The following is a 13,976-nucleotide window of genomic DNA, read 5'->3' as shown; positions in this document are numbered from 1 at the left end:
AAAGCAGGTGAAATTGCAGATCTAGAGAGTGTACAGAGATTCTTTACTGCACGTATAAGTTCTGTCAAGCACCTTAACTACTGGGAACACTTGAAAACACTTGACTTGTACTCGATGGAACGCAGGAGGGAGAGATATATCATAATCTACACTTGGAAAATCCTGGAAGGAATGGTCCCAAATCTGCACACAGAAATCACTCCCTACGAAAGTAAAAGATTGGGTAGGCGATGCAAAATGCCCCCAATTAAAAGTAGGGGCGCAATTGGTACACTAAAGGAAAACACCATAAGTGTCCGGAGCCCAAGACTGTTCAACAGCCTCCCATCAAGCATTAGAGGAATTGCCAATAAGCCCCTGGCTGCCTTCAAGAGAGAGCTGGACAGATACCTAAAGTCAGTGCCGGATCAGCCGGGCTGTGGCTCTTACGTTGGACTGCGTGCGGCCACCAGTAACAGCATGGTTGATCAGGCCCTGATCCACCGGGAGGCCTGGTCATGGACCGGGCCGGAATAACCGGACCGGAATAACCTCCAGGTAACCTCCAGGTAATCTTCCACGTTCTCTCCCTCATCTTTCACTCCCGAGTTTTCTCCCTAATCCTCTCTTTCCCACCTTTCCTTCATCTGATCCTCTCTGTCTGTGTCTGTCTGTCTGTCTGTCTGTCTGTCTGTCTCTCTCTCTCTCTCTCTCTCTCTCTCTCTCTCTCTCTCTCTCTCTCTCTCTCTCTCTCTCTCTCTCTCTCTCTCTCTCATGGCATTGGGGGAAGGGTGCTCTCGTGGATCGAATCATGGCTCACAGACAGGAAGCAAAGAGTGTCCATAAATGGGGTTAAATCCGAGTGGGGATCAGTAACAAGTGGCGTTCCACAGGGATCAGTCTTGGGCCCGTTGTTGTTTATAATATATATCAATGATCTTGATGAAGGAATTACTAGTGATATGAGCAAATTCGCCGATGACACGAAGATAGGTAGGATAATTGATTCAAACGTAGATGTTAGTGAACTTCAGGAGGATTTAGACAAACTCTCTCTTTGGTCAGAAAAGTGGCAGATGCAGTTCAATGTAGATAAATGCAAGGTTCTGAAGCTCGGGAGTGTCCATAACCTAGCACTTATAAGTTAAATAATGTAGAACTTAACCATACAGATTGCGAAAAGGACTTTTGGGGTTATGGTAAGCAGCAACCTTAAACCAAGACAGCAATGCCTAAGCGTACGTAATAAGGCAAATAGATTACTGGGATTTATATCAAGAAGTGTAAGCAACAGAAGTCCAGAGGTCATACTGCAGCTTTATACATCATTAGTAAGGCCTCACCTAGATTATGCAGTTCAATTCTGGTCTCCATATTACAGAATGGACATAAATTCGTTAGAAAACATTCAGCGTAGGATGACTAAATTAATACATAGCATTAGAAATCTTCCTTATGAAGAAAGATTGAAGACTCTTAAGTTACATTCACTTGTTAGACGAAGAATGAGGGGAGACCTGATCGAAGTGTATAAGTGGAAGATAGGTATTAATAAAGGAGATATTAACAAGGTCTTGAGAATATCTCTCCAAGAGAGAACCCGCAGTAATGGATTTAAATTGGATAAGTTTAGATTTAGAAAGGACATAGGAAAGTATTGGTTTGGAAATAGGGTAGTAGATGAGTGGAACAGTCTACCTAGTTGGGTTATTGAGGCTAGGACTTTGGGTAGTTTCAAATTTAGGTTGGATAAATACATGAGTGGGATGGGTTGGATTTGAGTGGGACTTGCACATCAGAACTTATTTCTTGGGTAGCATTGAAAATTGGGTAGGTCAAATGTTTGTTAGTGGGATGAATTGTAAAGGACCTGCCTAGTATGGGCCAACAGGCCTGCTGCAGTGTTCCTCCTTTCTTATGTTATGTTCTTATGTTCTATGTTCTCTCTCTCTCTCTCTCTCTCTCTACTCTCTCTCTCTCTCTCTCTCTCTCTCTCTCTCTCTCTCTCTCTCTCTCTCTCTCTCTCACTCTCTGTTTGTCTCTGTCTGTCTATCTGTCTGTCTGTCTGTCTGTCTGTCTGTCTGTCTCTCTCTCTCTCTCTCTCTCTCTCTCTCTCTCTCTCTCTCTCTCTCTCTCTCTCTCTCTCTCTCTCTCTCTCTCTCTCTCTCTCTCTCTCTCTCTCTCTCTCTCTCTCTCTCTCTCTCTCTCTCTCTCTCTCTCTCTCATCTCTCATCTCTCCCTCATTACTCATATTCTTCTTCTCCCCCTTACCTCTTAATCAAGGCAAGATGTCACCTTGTGTCCCCCGTGACCACAAGGACCACAGTGACGATAGAACTAGGGGGACCACAAGACCACAGGGACCACAAGAACCACAGAGTCCACAGTGACTACAGCGACCACAGTGAGCACAGGGACCACAGGGACTACAGTGACCACGGCGACCACAGAGACCACAGCGACCACAGCGACCATAGGACTACAATGACCGCAGCGACCACAGCGACCACAGGGACCACGGGGACCACAGAGACTACCACTAACGAAGAACAAACACGAACAGAATTCACTACAGTTTAATCTGATGCCAATTTTCCTAACCCACCCACCACTGATGACTACCACTCACCTGAGTAGGCAGAGAGAGAGAGAGAGAGAGAGAGAGAGAGAGAGAGAGAGAGAGAGAGAGAGAGAGAGAGAGAGAGAGAGAGAGAGACAGAGAGACAGAGAGAGAATATGAGAGAGAGAATGAGAGACTACCTCTCTCTCTCTCCCTCTCATTCCACTTAATCCAGCCCCACTCTCTGATCACCACTCTCTTTCACTCCCACTCACTCTTTCCCTCTCCACTTGCCGTCTCTCACCCAATCTCTTGTCCCCTCCCCTATGTCTCTCTCTCTCTTCTCCCCCTTTCTCTTCTCTTCCCCTCTTCCTGCCCCTTTAAGGGGATCCTTATCAATATAGAGAACACGTAGAGCTGCCTTATGCTACACTGAACCCCCTCATCAGCAGCAAGACAGTGCCAAGTGTCAGGTCACCACAAGGTCTTTCCTCCCACACCTCCACCTGTTGATGCTTAACCATCGTGATGTTTGCTGCTGGGATCGTTGTGGAGCCGTATGCGGCCTCATCCCTGCGGTCTCTCGTGAATTTGATTTTGAGAGTCTGTTTTGAGTGCGAAGTCTCTGATTTTTATCATTATGTTTTTATTAGGATTTTTTTATGGCATAGATGAATTCTTTTACTCAAAATATTTAGATTTTGTGTTTGAAAAACGTGAAAACTATCTATTATATATATATATATATATATATATATATATATATATATATATATATATATATATATATATATATATATATATATATATATATATATATATATATATATATATATATATATATATTTGTGTATGTGTGTGATTGCTCGCAACATTCAACACAGAGTGTTATTTCTGACTTATTTCTTAGGATGCACCGAGAGTGCGACTCAGTGTTCTTTAAACAAGAGACTGAGGACATTTATGATGTATTTTTCTAAGTTAGGTAACAATTAAAATGTTTGTAGCTTCTGCTTGCTTCTCTTCCGGCTGTAACTTTTGATTGGATGAGGACAGAGAAAAATCTGTTGATAGTGAGTTATTCTTATTTATCACAAGTCCAACGATAATTGAATTCTATTTTCCCTTCCTCAGCTCTTTCCTCATCTTCCGTTCCTCAATCGCTCCATCCCTTAATTCCCTCTCTTTCACTCCCCCTTCTTACATCTCCCCTCCCTCATCCCTCCTTCCTCATCTCCCGTACGTCTTTGATGCTGAGTCCCGTCAAGCGTGAAGAATTACCTGCAAGTTTGATGAGGTTGACTTTTTATCCGTGATTACTGGCTGCCTAGTATTTTTTCAGTGCTCTAATTTCGTGTGTGTCATTTAACGCAAAGAGTATCGGAGGCTCGATCCGCTGTCCACTAAGTGCAAGACAGCTGCACTACGAAATTGTATTCGCCTTGTTCACTGACTGCAGATTTTAACCAAAAGTGTTCTGTGGGTTTTTAATGGGCGACTTATATTGGGTTTTAAAGGGTGGACTCTGTGGTTTATTTTAATGAATGGGTTCTGTGAGGGTTTTATATTGGTTTTTAATGGGTGGACTCAGGTTTATTTAATGGATGGGTTCTGTGAGGGTTTTATATTGGTTTTTAATGGGTGGACTCAGGTTTATTTAATGGATGGGTTCTGTGAGGGTTTAATCGATGGTCTTTTCCTTGGATCTTTAACAGGTGGTATGTATGGATTTTTTTATTTTTTTTTTTTGAGGGGGGGCGGTTTCATGAGTGAGTTCAAGGTCTTTTGTTGATTTTTAAGTATGTCGATACTTCTGTGGATTTTTAATGGGTGAGTTCTAAGGATTACTAATGGTTGAGTTCTCCTGGGTTGGAGGACTTGTAAATTGGGAGAGTGAAGTTCATCACTGGGGATCATGATCAAACTCATTTCGGAATTTCTTCTTCATATTCCCGATATTTTGAGAAATAAACCGAAATGAAAAAAAAAGTCGATTTTTTTTTTATGCCAAATCTTTTTTTTTTTTTTTCGAAAGCCATTTTTTCGTTAATATTTAATATTGGTCTTTGATCAGATTTTTTGTTTACATAGTTCTTTTGACACATAAAGAACTGATGGATTATTAGGATTATCATTAATTTTTGTCACGGTCATCACAGTTATGATCATCGTGTGGGTCATTCAGTGCATGGAGAGGTGGAGGTTCGATCCTCCGTTAATTGGTGCTACACACGCACCAGGCTTCCAGAAGGATATTCACTATATTCAGATATTAAACCACTCGAGAAAATTATTAAATTTTCATTTGTGTGTGTGTGTGTGTGTGTGTGTGTGTGTGTGTGTGTGTGTGTGTGTGTGTGTGTGAGTGAATGAATGTATAGGAGACCCTTTTCATAACATATCGGTCGTCTCCCACCAGGGTAGGACGACCCAAAAAAGAAGAAACACTTCACCATCACTCTATCACAGTCTTGCCAGAGCCGCGCCGACATTATAGCTCAGATGTCCCTCCAGCGGCGTCTGAGCTGGGATGAAAAATATATATATATTGGCAGATTTTAAAGATAATTCAGATTACTGGGATACTGACCTCTGTACAGTAAGAGGAATAGGTTTTTTTTTATAATATTTAAAAAATGGAAAGCCAGATTTTTTTTAGCTAGAAGTTAAAGATTTTTAGCGAATTAAAATTAATGAAAAAAAAAGAAACTGTGAAATTTTCATCATTGAGACATAAAGAGCAAGAGAAAATATGCTCATGAGTGAAAAAATAAAACAAGGAACATTTTCAGAGATAAAAATCCTTGTGAAGAGATGAGATGAGGAGGAGGAGGAGGAGGAGGAGGGCGAGTGGAACCACTTTCCATCAGCCGAGATAATAACCTGCACCAGGGAACAGTGACCAATTTCTGCGTCTGTCGTGTGTGTGTGTGTGTGTGTGTGTGTGTGTGTGTGTGTGTGTGTGTGTGTGTGTGTGTGTGTGTGTGTGTGGCGGAAAGTCTACCTGGCATGGCCCTCAGAGAGAAAGTGTATTGCTGAATCTGTAAAAAATAAAAAAAAATCAATATATACTATAACGTATATCAGTATAGTTATGTGAGGCCTGACCCCTGAATCTGAATATTTCAGCCAAGAGGAGGCAGTGGAAGATGTCATATCTGAGATGAGTGTGTCGTGTGAATTTATGCAAGCAATGAATAAATAACTTGACATGTGTAATTTAAAAAAGTTGAAAAGATTGTTGAGATGAATTGGTCAAGTAAGGAACAAGATACCTTATTGATGAGTTGCAAGGATGGGGTGAGGCAGGTAGCAGGAGACAGTATCATTTGTGTTGCAAACAATGCCTGTGCGACGCCAGCCTGATTGATCATTCAGTCAGCGAAGAAGTCAGGCCTTAGGCCTGTTAGAAAAGTCTCGAAATCTACTATAGGCACGGCCAGAAGTTTGACAAAGGTACGGACATGAGAGAATTTCAATTGCAACTCTAGCAATAGACTCGGTTCTAATGGGGTCACTCCGGACTTGTTCAGAATGTTGAGCGCTCTAGTTCTAACAGCCACTTCTAGCTCGCTAGCATGTCCTCATGCCGTATATAACGAGCATCATGTCAGCGAATTAGTCACGATGTATCCCTCTCCGGCAACATCACCTCTGTGTTGCTGTTTATGTAATGTGGTTATTGTTGATATTTATTCGTCATAGAAAAGCAGCTGACGGGGTCTAAGATGAAATTATCACCAGCCAAGAGACCTGGTCTGGGACCGGGCCGCTGGGGCGGTGACCCCTGGAACTGACTACAGATTAATCTTGTATGTATGAAGACAAAGCCACGTGTCGCAGAATCAGCTGTTAATGACACGTTTCGGTTTGTGTCAAGCTTTAACTACCACGGGTGTACCCGGAGGGTGTACCGGGGGTCAACGCTCCCGTGGCCCGGTCCTTGACCAGATCTCCGGTGGATCAGGGCCTGATCAACCAATTTATCAACAGATGATCTTGAAAAAACTCTACATTGATGGGAAACATTTCCCCAAACAGAAGCTCGTTCTTCACCAGTGTGTGTGTGTACTCACCTAGTTGTACTCACCTAGTTGTACTCACCTAGTTGAGGTTGCAGGGGTCGAGTCCAAGCTCCTGGCCCCGCCTCTTCACTGGTCGCTACTAGGTCACTCTCCCTGAACCTTCAGCTTTATCATACCTCTGCTTAAAGCTACGTATGGATCCTGCCTCCACTACATCGCTTCCCAAACTATTCCACTTCCTGACTACTCTGTGGCTGAAGAAATACTTCCTAACATCCCTGTGATTCATCTGTGTCTTCAACTTTGAACTGTGTCCCCTTGTTGCTGTGTCCCATCTCTGGAACATCCTGTCTTTGTCCATCTTGTCAATTCCTCTCAGTATTTTGTATGTCGTTATCATGTCCCCCCTATCTCTCCTGTCCTCCAGTGTCGTCAGGTTGATTTCTCTTAACCTCTCCTAGTAGGACATACCTCTTAGCTCTGGGACTAGTCTTGTTGCAAAGCTTTGCACTTTCTCTAGTTTCTTTACGTGCTTGGCTAGGTGTGGGTTCCAAACTGGTGCCGCATACTCCAATATGGGCCTAACGTACACGGTGTGTGTGTGTGTGTGTGTGTGTGTGTGTGTGTGTGTGTGTGTGTGTGTGTGTGTGTGTATATGTGTGTGTGTGTGTGTGTGTGTGTGTGTGTGTGTGTGTGTGTGTGTGTGTGTGTGTGTGTGTGTGTGTGTGTGTACTTACCTAATTGTACTCACCTATTTGTGGTTGCAGGGGTCGAGACTCCTGGCCCCGCCTCTACACTGAGTGCTACTAGGTTCTCTCTTTCCCTGCTCCATGAGCTTTATCATACCTCATCTTAAAGCAATGTGTGGTTCCTGCCTCCACTATCTCACGTGCTAGGCTATTCCACTTCCTGACTACTCTATGACTGAAGAAATACTTCCTAACATCCCTCTGACTCATCTGGGTCTTCAACTTCCAATTGTTACCCTTTGTTTCTGTGTCCCCTCTCTGGAACATCCTGTCTCTGTCCACCTTGTCTATTCCACGCAGTATTTTGTATGTTGTTATCATGTCTCCCCTGACCCTCCTGTCCTCCAGTGTCGTCAGGCCGATTTCCCTAAATCTTTCTTCATAGGACATTCCCCTTCGCTCTGGAACTAACCTTGTCGCAAACCTTTGCACTTTCTCTAATTTCTTGACATGCTTGATCAAGTGTGGGTTCCAAACAGGTGCTGCATACTCCAGTATGGGCCTGACGTACACGGTGTACAGTGTCTTGAACGATTCCTTGCTAAGGTATCGGAACGCTGTTCTTAGGTTTGCCAGGTGTGTGTGTGTGTGTGTGTGTGTGTGTGTGTGTGTGTGTGTGTGTGTGTGTGTGTGTGTGTGTGTCTTGATGACGCGGATTGTAATCATATGACCCTCGCGGGTATATGTGCTTAGTCTAACATGAACTCAAATTAAGTCATAAAATAAACGACTGTCAGTGAATAAACGGAGAAATGGACGGGAGGCTCGAACCCTGGTCCCAAAATTGTCAGGTTTGTCGCTCTACCTACTCGGCTACCGAGCTGCTAATAGGGAGGTTACCTGGAGGTTACCTGGAGGTTATTCCGGGAATCAACGCCCCCGCGGCCCGGTCCACGACCAGGCCTCCCGATGGATCAGGGCCTGATCAACTAGGCTGTTACTGCTGGCCGCACGCAGTCCGACGTACGAGCCACAGCCCGGCTGATCCGGCACTGACTTTAGGTATCTGTCCAGCTCTCTCTTGAAGGCAGCCAGGGGTTTATTGGCAATTCCCCTAATGCTTGATTTGAGGCTGTTGAACAGTCTTGGGCCCCAGACACTTACGGTGTTTTCTCTTAGTGTACCAATGGCGCCCCTACTTTTTATTGGCTGCATTTTGCATCGCCTGCCCAGTCTTTTACTTTCGTAGGAAGTGATTTCTGTGTGCAGATTTGGGACCATTCCTTCCAAGATTTTCCAAGGGAAAATTCGAAACTATTACTTTCTGTACTATATTCTGTCAGAGGCACAAGTTGTAACCCAAATGAGCTCCTCCCTTCTGCTCAAAAGCTTCAGCAGTAATTCTATTCTTATCTCCCTCAAGGTCATATTTAATTTTGCATGTTTCAGTTACACAGAAAATGACGCGCAAGAGCGTCTTACTAAACTGACTTTGGACCGCTGGGTTATATACACACACATATATATATATATATATATATATATATATATATATATATATATATATATATATATATATATATATATATATATATATATATATATATATGTCGTGCCGAATATGTAAAACTGGTCAATTAGAAAGAACTCATTTAAAATTAAGTCCTTTTTTGAAATTTTCTCTTATACGTTTAAAGATATATTTTTTTCATTAGTGTTAATGTAAAAATTTTTAATTTTGCACCAAAAGAATCTTAGAAAACTTACCTAACCTTATTATAACAAGAACAATTTATTTTAGCCTAACCCAACTAAATATATTTTAAATTTGTTTACAGTAATTTAATACTGAACAAATACAGTGAAACATATTTTTCTCGTTAGGTATAGAATGATTTTGGCGAAATTATTGCATACACAAATTTTCACTTGTCCTATATGGCAAGATGAACGTTACTATTTAAGCCAAGACAGCAAGTTCTGCCTATTCGGCACGACATATATATATATATATATATATATATATATGTATATATATATATATATATATATATATATATATATATATATATATATATATATATATATATATAATATATATATATATATATACATATATATATATATATATATGTATATATATATATATATATATATATATATATGTATATATATATATATAATATATATATATATATATATATATATATATATATATATATAATATATATATATATATATATATAATATATATATACGTATTTCCATTTGAATTGTAATTTTTCTCTCTGTGGTTTTGTTTTCTTTTTCTCATTGTGTATATGTAATTAATACCTGGAAACAAAAAACTAACAGTAACGAGTAAGAAGTCACAGTACCGTGACTGGAACAATACACAATAACCCCAACATAGAAGAAAGAAACTTATGACAACGTTTCGGTCCAATTTCGACCATTAACTACTTAAAGACTAGTTAATAGTCCAAGTCGGACCGAAACGTTGTTATAAGTTTCTTTCCCCCTTTGTGCGGATTATTTGTATAAAAGACAGTTATTTTGGTACTGTTATGAGGTTTGAGGTGCTGCCTTTTTGTTGTTGCAAAAGTCTCGTTGTTTTATTTAACAAATATATAAAGTGTCAGCGGTTTTCATTGATGGATTCGTGTTCTTGACAAGACTTCTTTCTTTTCAGATTCTTATTTGTGTTTTTAATAACACGTCTTTGTTTTCTTTCCAGATTCTTGCTTTCGTTAACGGGAGTTCCCTCTTCCTCAACCGTACCGTCAACTCCTCCACCTACTCCTACCAGTTGGCGCCCCTCATCCCGGGATATGTTTACTCCGTCAGCCTATCAGCGCTCTCCAAGATGGGAGAGGGGCCTTCGTCTGAACCAATAAGGCTCCAGACTGACCCTGCTTTGTTGAACCCGTTAGCCAATCGTCACGCAGGGTCAGAGGGCGTGGTGAGGGAGGCGTGGTTCATTGTGTTGGTGGGCGGGGCCATGTTCTTCCTGCTATTGGTTCTGGTGGTCCTCCTCTACATAAGACGGTACCATAACAAGGCCTCCAAGTTACCTGCACTCAATGGTGAGTACGCTTGTGTGTGTGTGTGTGTGTGTGTGTGTGTGTGTGTGTGTGTGTGTGTGTGTGTGTGTGTGTGTGTGTGTGCGCGCGCGTGTGTTACCGATCGTTAAGAGACTCGTCTGCGCCTTGAGTGCATGAGTGTGCTCACCTACAGTATATGGTGTGTGTGTGTGTGTGTGTGTGTACTCACCTAGTTGTGGTTGCAGGGGTCGATTCACAGCACCTGACCCGGCCTCTTCAGTGGTCGCTACTAAGTCACTCTTCCTGCTCCATGAGCTTTATCGTACCTCTTCTTAAAGCTATGTATGGATCCTACCTCCACTACATCGCTTCCCAGACTGTTCCACTTCCTGACAACTCTGACTGAAGAAATACTTCCTAACATCCCTGTGATTCATATGAGTCTTCAACTTCCAATTGTGACTTCTTGTTGTTGTGTCCCATTTCTGGAGCATCCTGTCTCTCTCCACCTTGTCAATTCCTCTCAGTATTTTGTATGTCGTTATCATATCCCTCTTATCTTTCCTGTCCTCCAGTATCGTCAGGTCGATTTCCCATAACCTCTCCTCGTAGGACATGCCCCTTAGCTCCGGTACTAGTCTTGTTGCAAACTTTTGCACTTTCCTCATATACTTGGCTAGGTGTGGGTTCCTAACTGGTGCTGCATACTCCAATATAGGCCTGACATACACGGTGTGTGTGTGTGTGTGTGTGTGTGTGTGTGTGTGTGTGTGTGTGTGTGTGTGTGTGTGTGTGTGTATGTGTGTGTGTGCATGCGTATGCTGGCGCGCTTCCATTTTCGTATCTTGGCTCACTTTTGCTTAAATTTGACAAGCAGAGTGCACATGATATGTACAATGTCATTTGTTCAGAACTCTTACCGTCAACTAAATGCTTATAACTATCACCATAATTTGTAAAGGGGTGGACCGGTAAGCCAGCGGAAGGCCTTGGTCAGATGACCAGAATCTCCAACGGCGGGTCATCATCTAAGACCCGCGTCAGGAAACACTTGTCCTGTTTCCTGACGAACCTTACCTCACGTAACCTCTTACCGTCACTGTCTGTTGCAAGCCTATTGTAAGTTAAACTCTCGGAAACTCTTAGTTCATCTCTCAAGTAGATAAAAATCGACCTAAAATTGCAGCATATACTCAAAATTCTATTTGTTAATTTATTTTCTCGCATAATTTTTAATCTTACTCCAAATATGAGTTTTTTTGTTCTTGTTTAATCTTTTAGCACTTTGTGTAGAATATGTAATAAGGAAAGTTGAAAGAGAAAAGAGAAATAAGAAAAGATAAGATATCATCAGTAACATTGATACCTTTTATCCGCCACTTAAAAAGTTCCAGCAGGTACTGGCGTTGTCATACGATATTGATATGACATTCCAGCATATGCTGGAGTTGTCTTATGTTATATATGACATTCCAGAAGGTACTTGAGTTGTCTTACGATATAGATATGAAATTCTAGCAGGTACTGGAGTTGTCTTGCGTTAGATATGACATTCCAGAAGGTACTGGAGTTTTCTTAAGCAGGATATGACATTCCAGAAGGTACTGGAGTTTTCTAATACATTTTCATCTGGATGCTGCCCACAACAGTCGATTAATACACAAGTGCCTATTTTTACTGCTAGGTGGACAGGGGCAGCAAGGGTGTGAGCTAATTGACCCATATGTTTCTCTGTGGCGGGGAATCTAACCGGAGTTCATGTGATTGTGTTAATTGCTCCCACCAGGGAGCCACGGAAGGAAGGGGGAGGGGCGAAGACCCACCTGTCCCCCGTCCGGACCATCACAATGCAGTCGAATGTCATTTAAACACCCATAACTCTTACATTCGTGTTTTTTGTATTGATTCACGTTTCCTAAACGCATCCACTAAGAGAAAATGTCTACGAAGAAATGGCTCGTAGCTCCGTATTAATCCATTCGGCCCATAACCTATAAACCCGGTTTCAATCTTGGGCTGGTCGAGACAGTGGGTAAATCTCCATAAACTGTTTTTTGACCTAGTTGACTGTTGTGAAATGCATCTTGGAGGTAGGTAACATACCTTGAATGGGTGGATGGGTGGATGGATGGATAGGGAGAGGATGGGTGGATGGATGGATAGGGAGAGGATGGGTGGATGGATGGATAGGGAGAGGATGGGTGGATGGATGGATAGGGAGAGGATGGGTGGATGGATGGATAGGGAGAGGATGGGTGGATGGATGGATAGGGAGAGGATGGGTGGATGGATGGATAGACAGACTGATACATTGACAGATGAACTGACACATGGATAGGAACGAGTGTCGAAATGCGCTTTAGCAGGAACATGAAATCCTCTCAAACAATTTTAAGAATCTTCTTGGTGGAAAAGTGATCATAATTGCAACACACTCGTGCTGTATAGCGAAGAAAAATACTGCGGGGGGAAAAACAGAGATGAGAGAATGCCGTTTTTTTAGAGTTTGCGTAATCATGTAGATGATCATGTTTCGCACTGAGAATACGAAAGACGTGGGTCTGGAAACACCAAAGATATGGGTCTAGGAACACGAAAGATGTTGGTCTGGAAATGTGAAAGACTTGGATCTGAGAACACGAAAGACTTGGTAATAGGAACAGAAAGATGTGGCTCTGAGAACGCGAAAGAGATGAGTCTGGGAACACGAAAGATTTGGCCCTGGGAACACGGAAAACTTGGCACTGGGAATCCGAAAGACGTGGCACTGAGAACAGAAAGACGTGGCATTCGTATTTGCTCACTGCAGTGTGAGAAGGGATCTGCATGAGCAAATTGGACCTCCCTAATTACGACCGAGATGAGAGAGTGATGCGGGCAGCAGCTGCTGTCTGGAAACAAAGTTGATATTGTGTGATGTTTAGGAAAAGGACAGAAAATGCAATCACTTAGGACATGTAACCTTGGGAGTGACCAAGATCCAGGACTGAAACGTTGTCATTAAACAAGGTCTGCATGGTTGCATTTTGTTGTGTCTTGACTTGTGGCTATCACATACCATTGTATCCATCGCGGGTTGTTTAAGGGGTACGTCATTACGTTTCCCGGTCTTCTAATAACATGTTCATTTTTCCACTGTAATCTACCGTGTCCATAATTACTGTCGCATTTGTTTTATCTGTTTCGTAAGGTGAAGTCTATGATCTTTCCTTAATTGTTAGGAGAGGTCTGACCTCTCCTAACATAATTGTCATCAAAGACTGTTAAGTTATACCATGAATTAAGGAAAGATCCTGGACTTCACCTTACCAAACAAAACAAATGCGATAGTAAAGGACATGGTAGATTATAGTGGGAAAATGAACAGGTTATTAGAAGACTGGGAAACTTACGTGCCCCTTATCTTCAAATCGGACCGCCAACCACAAGCAGCAACAGCCTGGAAGGTCAGGATGTCAAGTGTAAGACAGTATAGCGCAACCAACGCCACAGAAGCCATATTGCACTAGGTAGAGGAGGAAGAAATATGTTCTTTGGTTCAGTGAAAAACTGGATCCTCGAGTCTAGTACAGCATCTCCAGTGAGTTTAAGAAATTGGAGCTACTCTCACTTTCCTCGAATCAAACCTGTCGACCTCCCCCACCCCCTCCCATTTCCCCAGACGCTGTATATCACTCTC

General features: G+C 42.2%; 1 protein-coding gene across 3 annotated transcripts in view; it reads left to right on the top strand.

The window, feature by feature from the left end:
• LOC128685942 (protein sax-3-like) overlaps positions 1-13,976 on the top strand; it is a 1,098,442-nt gene that overhangs the window by 980,123 nt on the left and 104,343 nt on the right. For all 3 annotated transcript variants that reach the window (XM_070083369.1, XM_070083370.1, XM_070083368.1), the window contains exon 11: positions 9,991-10,339. In XM_070083369.1, the coding sequence (XP_069939470.1) occupies positions 9,991-10,339 (349 nt within the window). The remainder of the gene's footprint in view (positions 1-9,990; positions 10,340-13,976) is intronic.

This window comes from Cherax quadricarinatus, chromosome 9 (genome assembly GCF_038502225.1).
Source record: "Cherax quadricarinatus isolate ZL_2023a chromosome 9, ASM3850222v1, whole genome shotgun sequence".
Taxonomy (NCBI): Eukaryota; Metazoa; Arthropoda; class Malacostraca; order Decapoda; family Parastacidae; genus Cherax; species Cherax quadricarinatus.
Note: the sequence above shows the minus strand (reverse complement) of the source record. Positions and strands in the feature narration are given on the sequence as shown.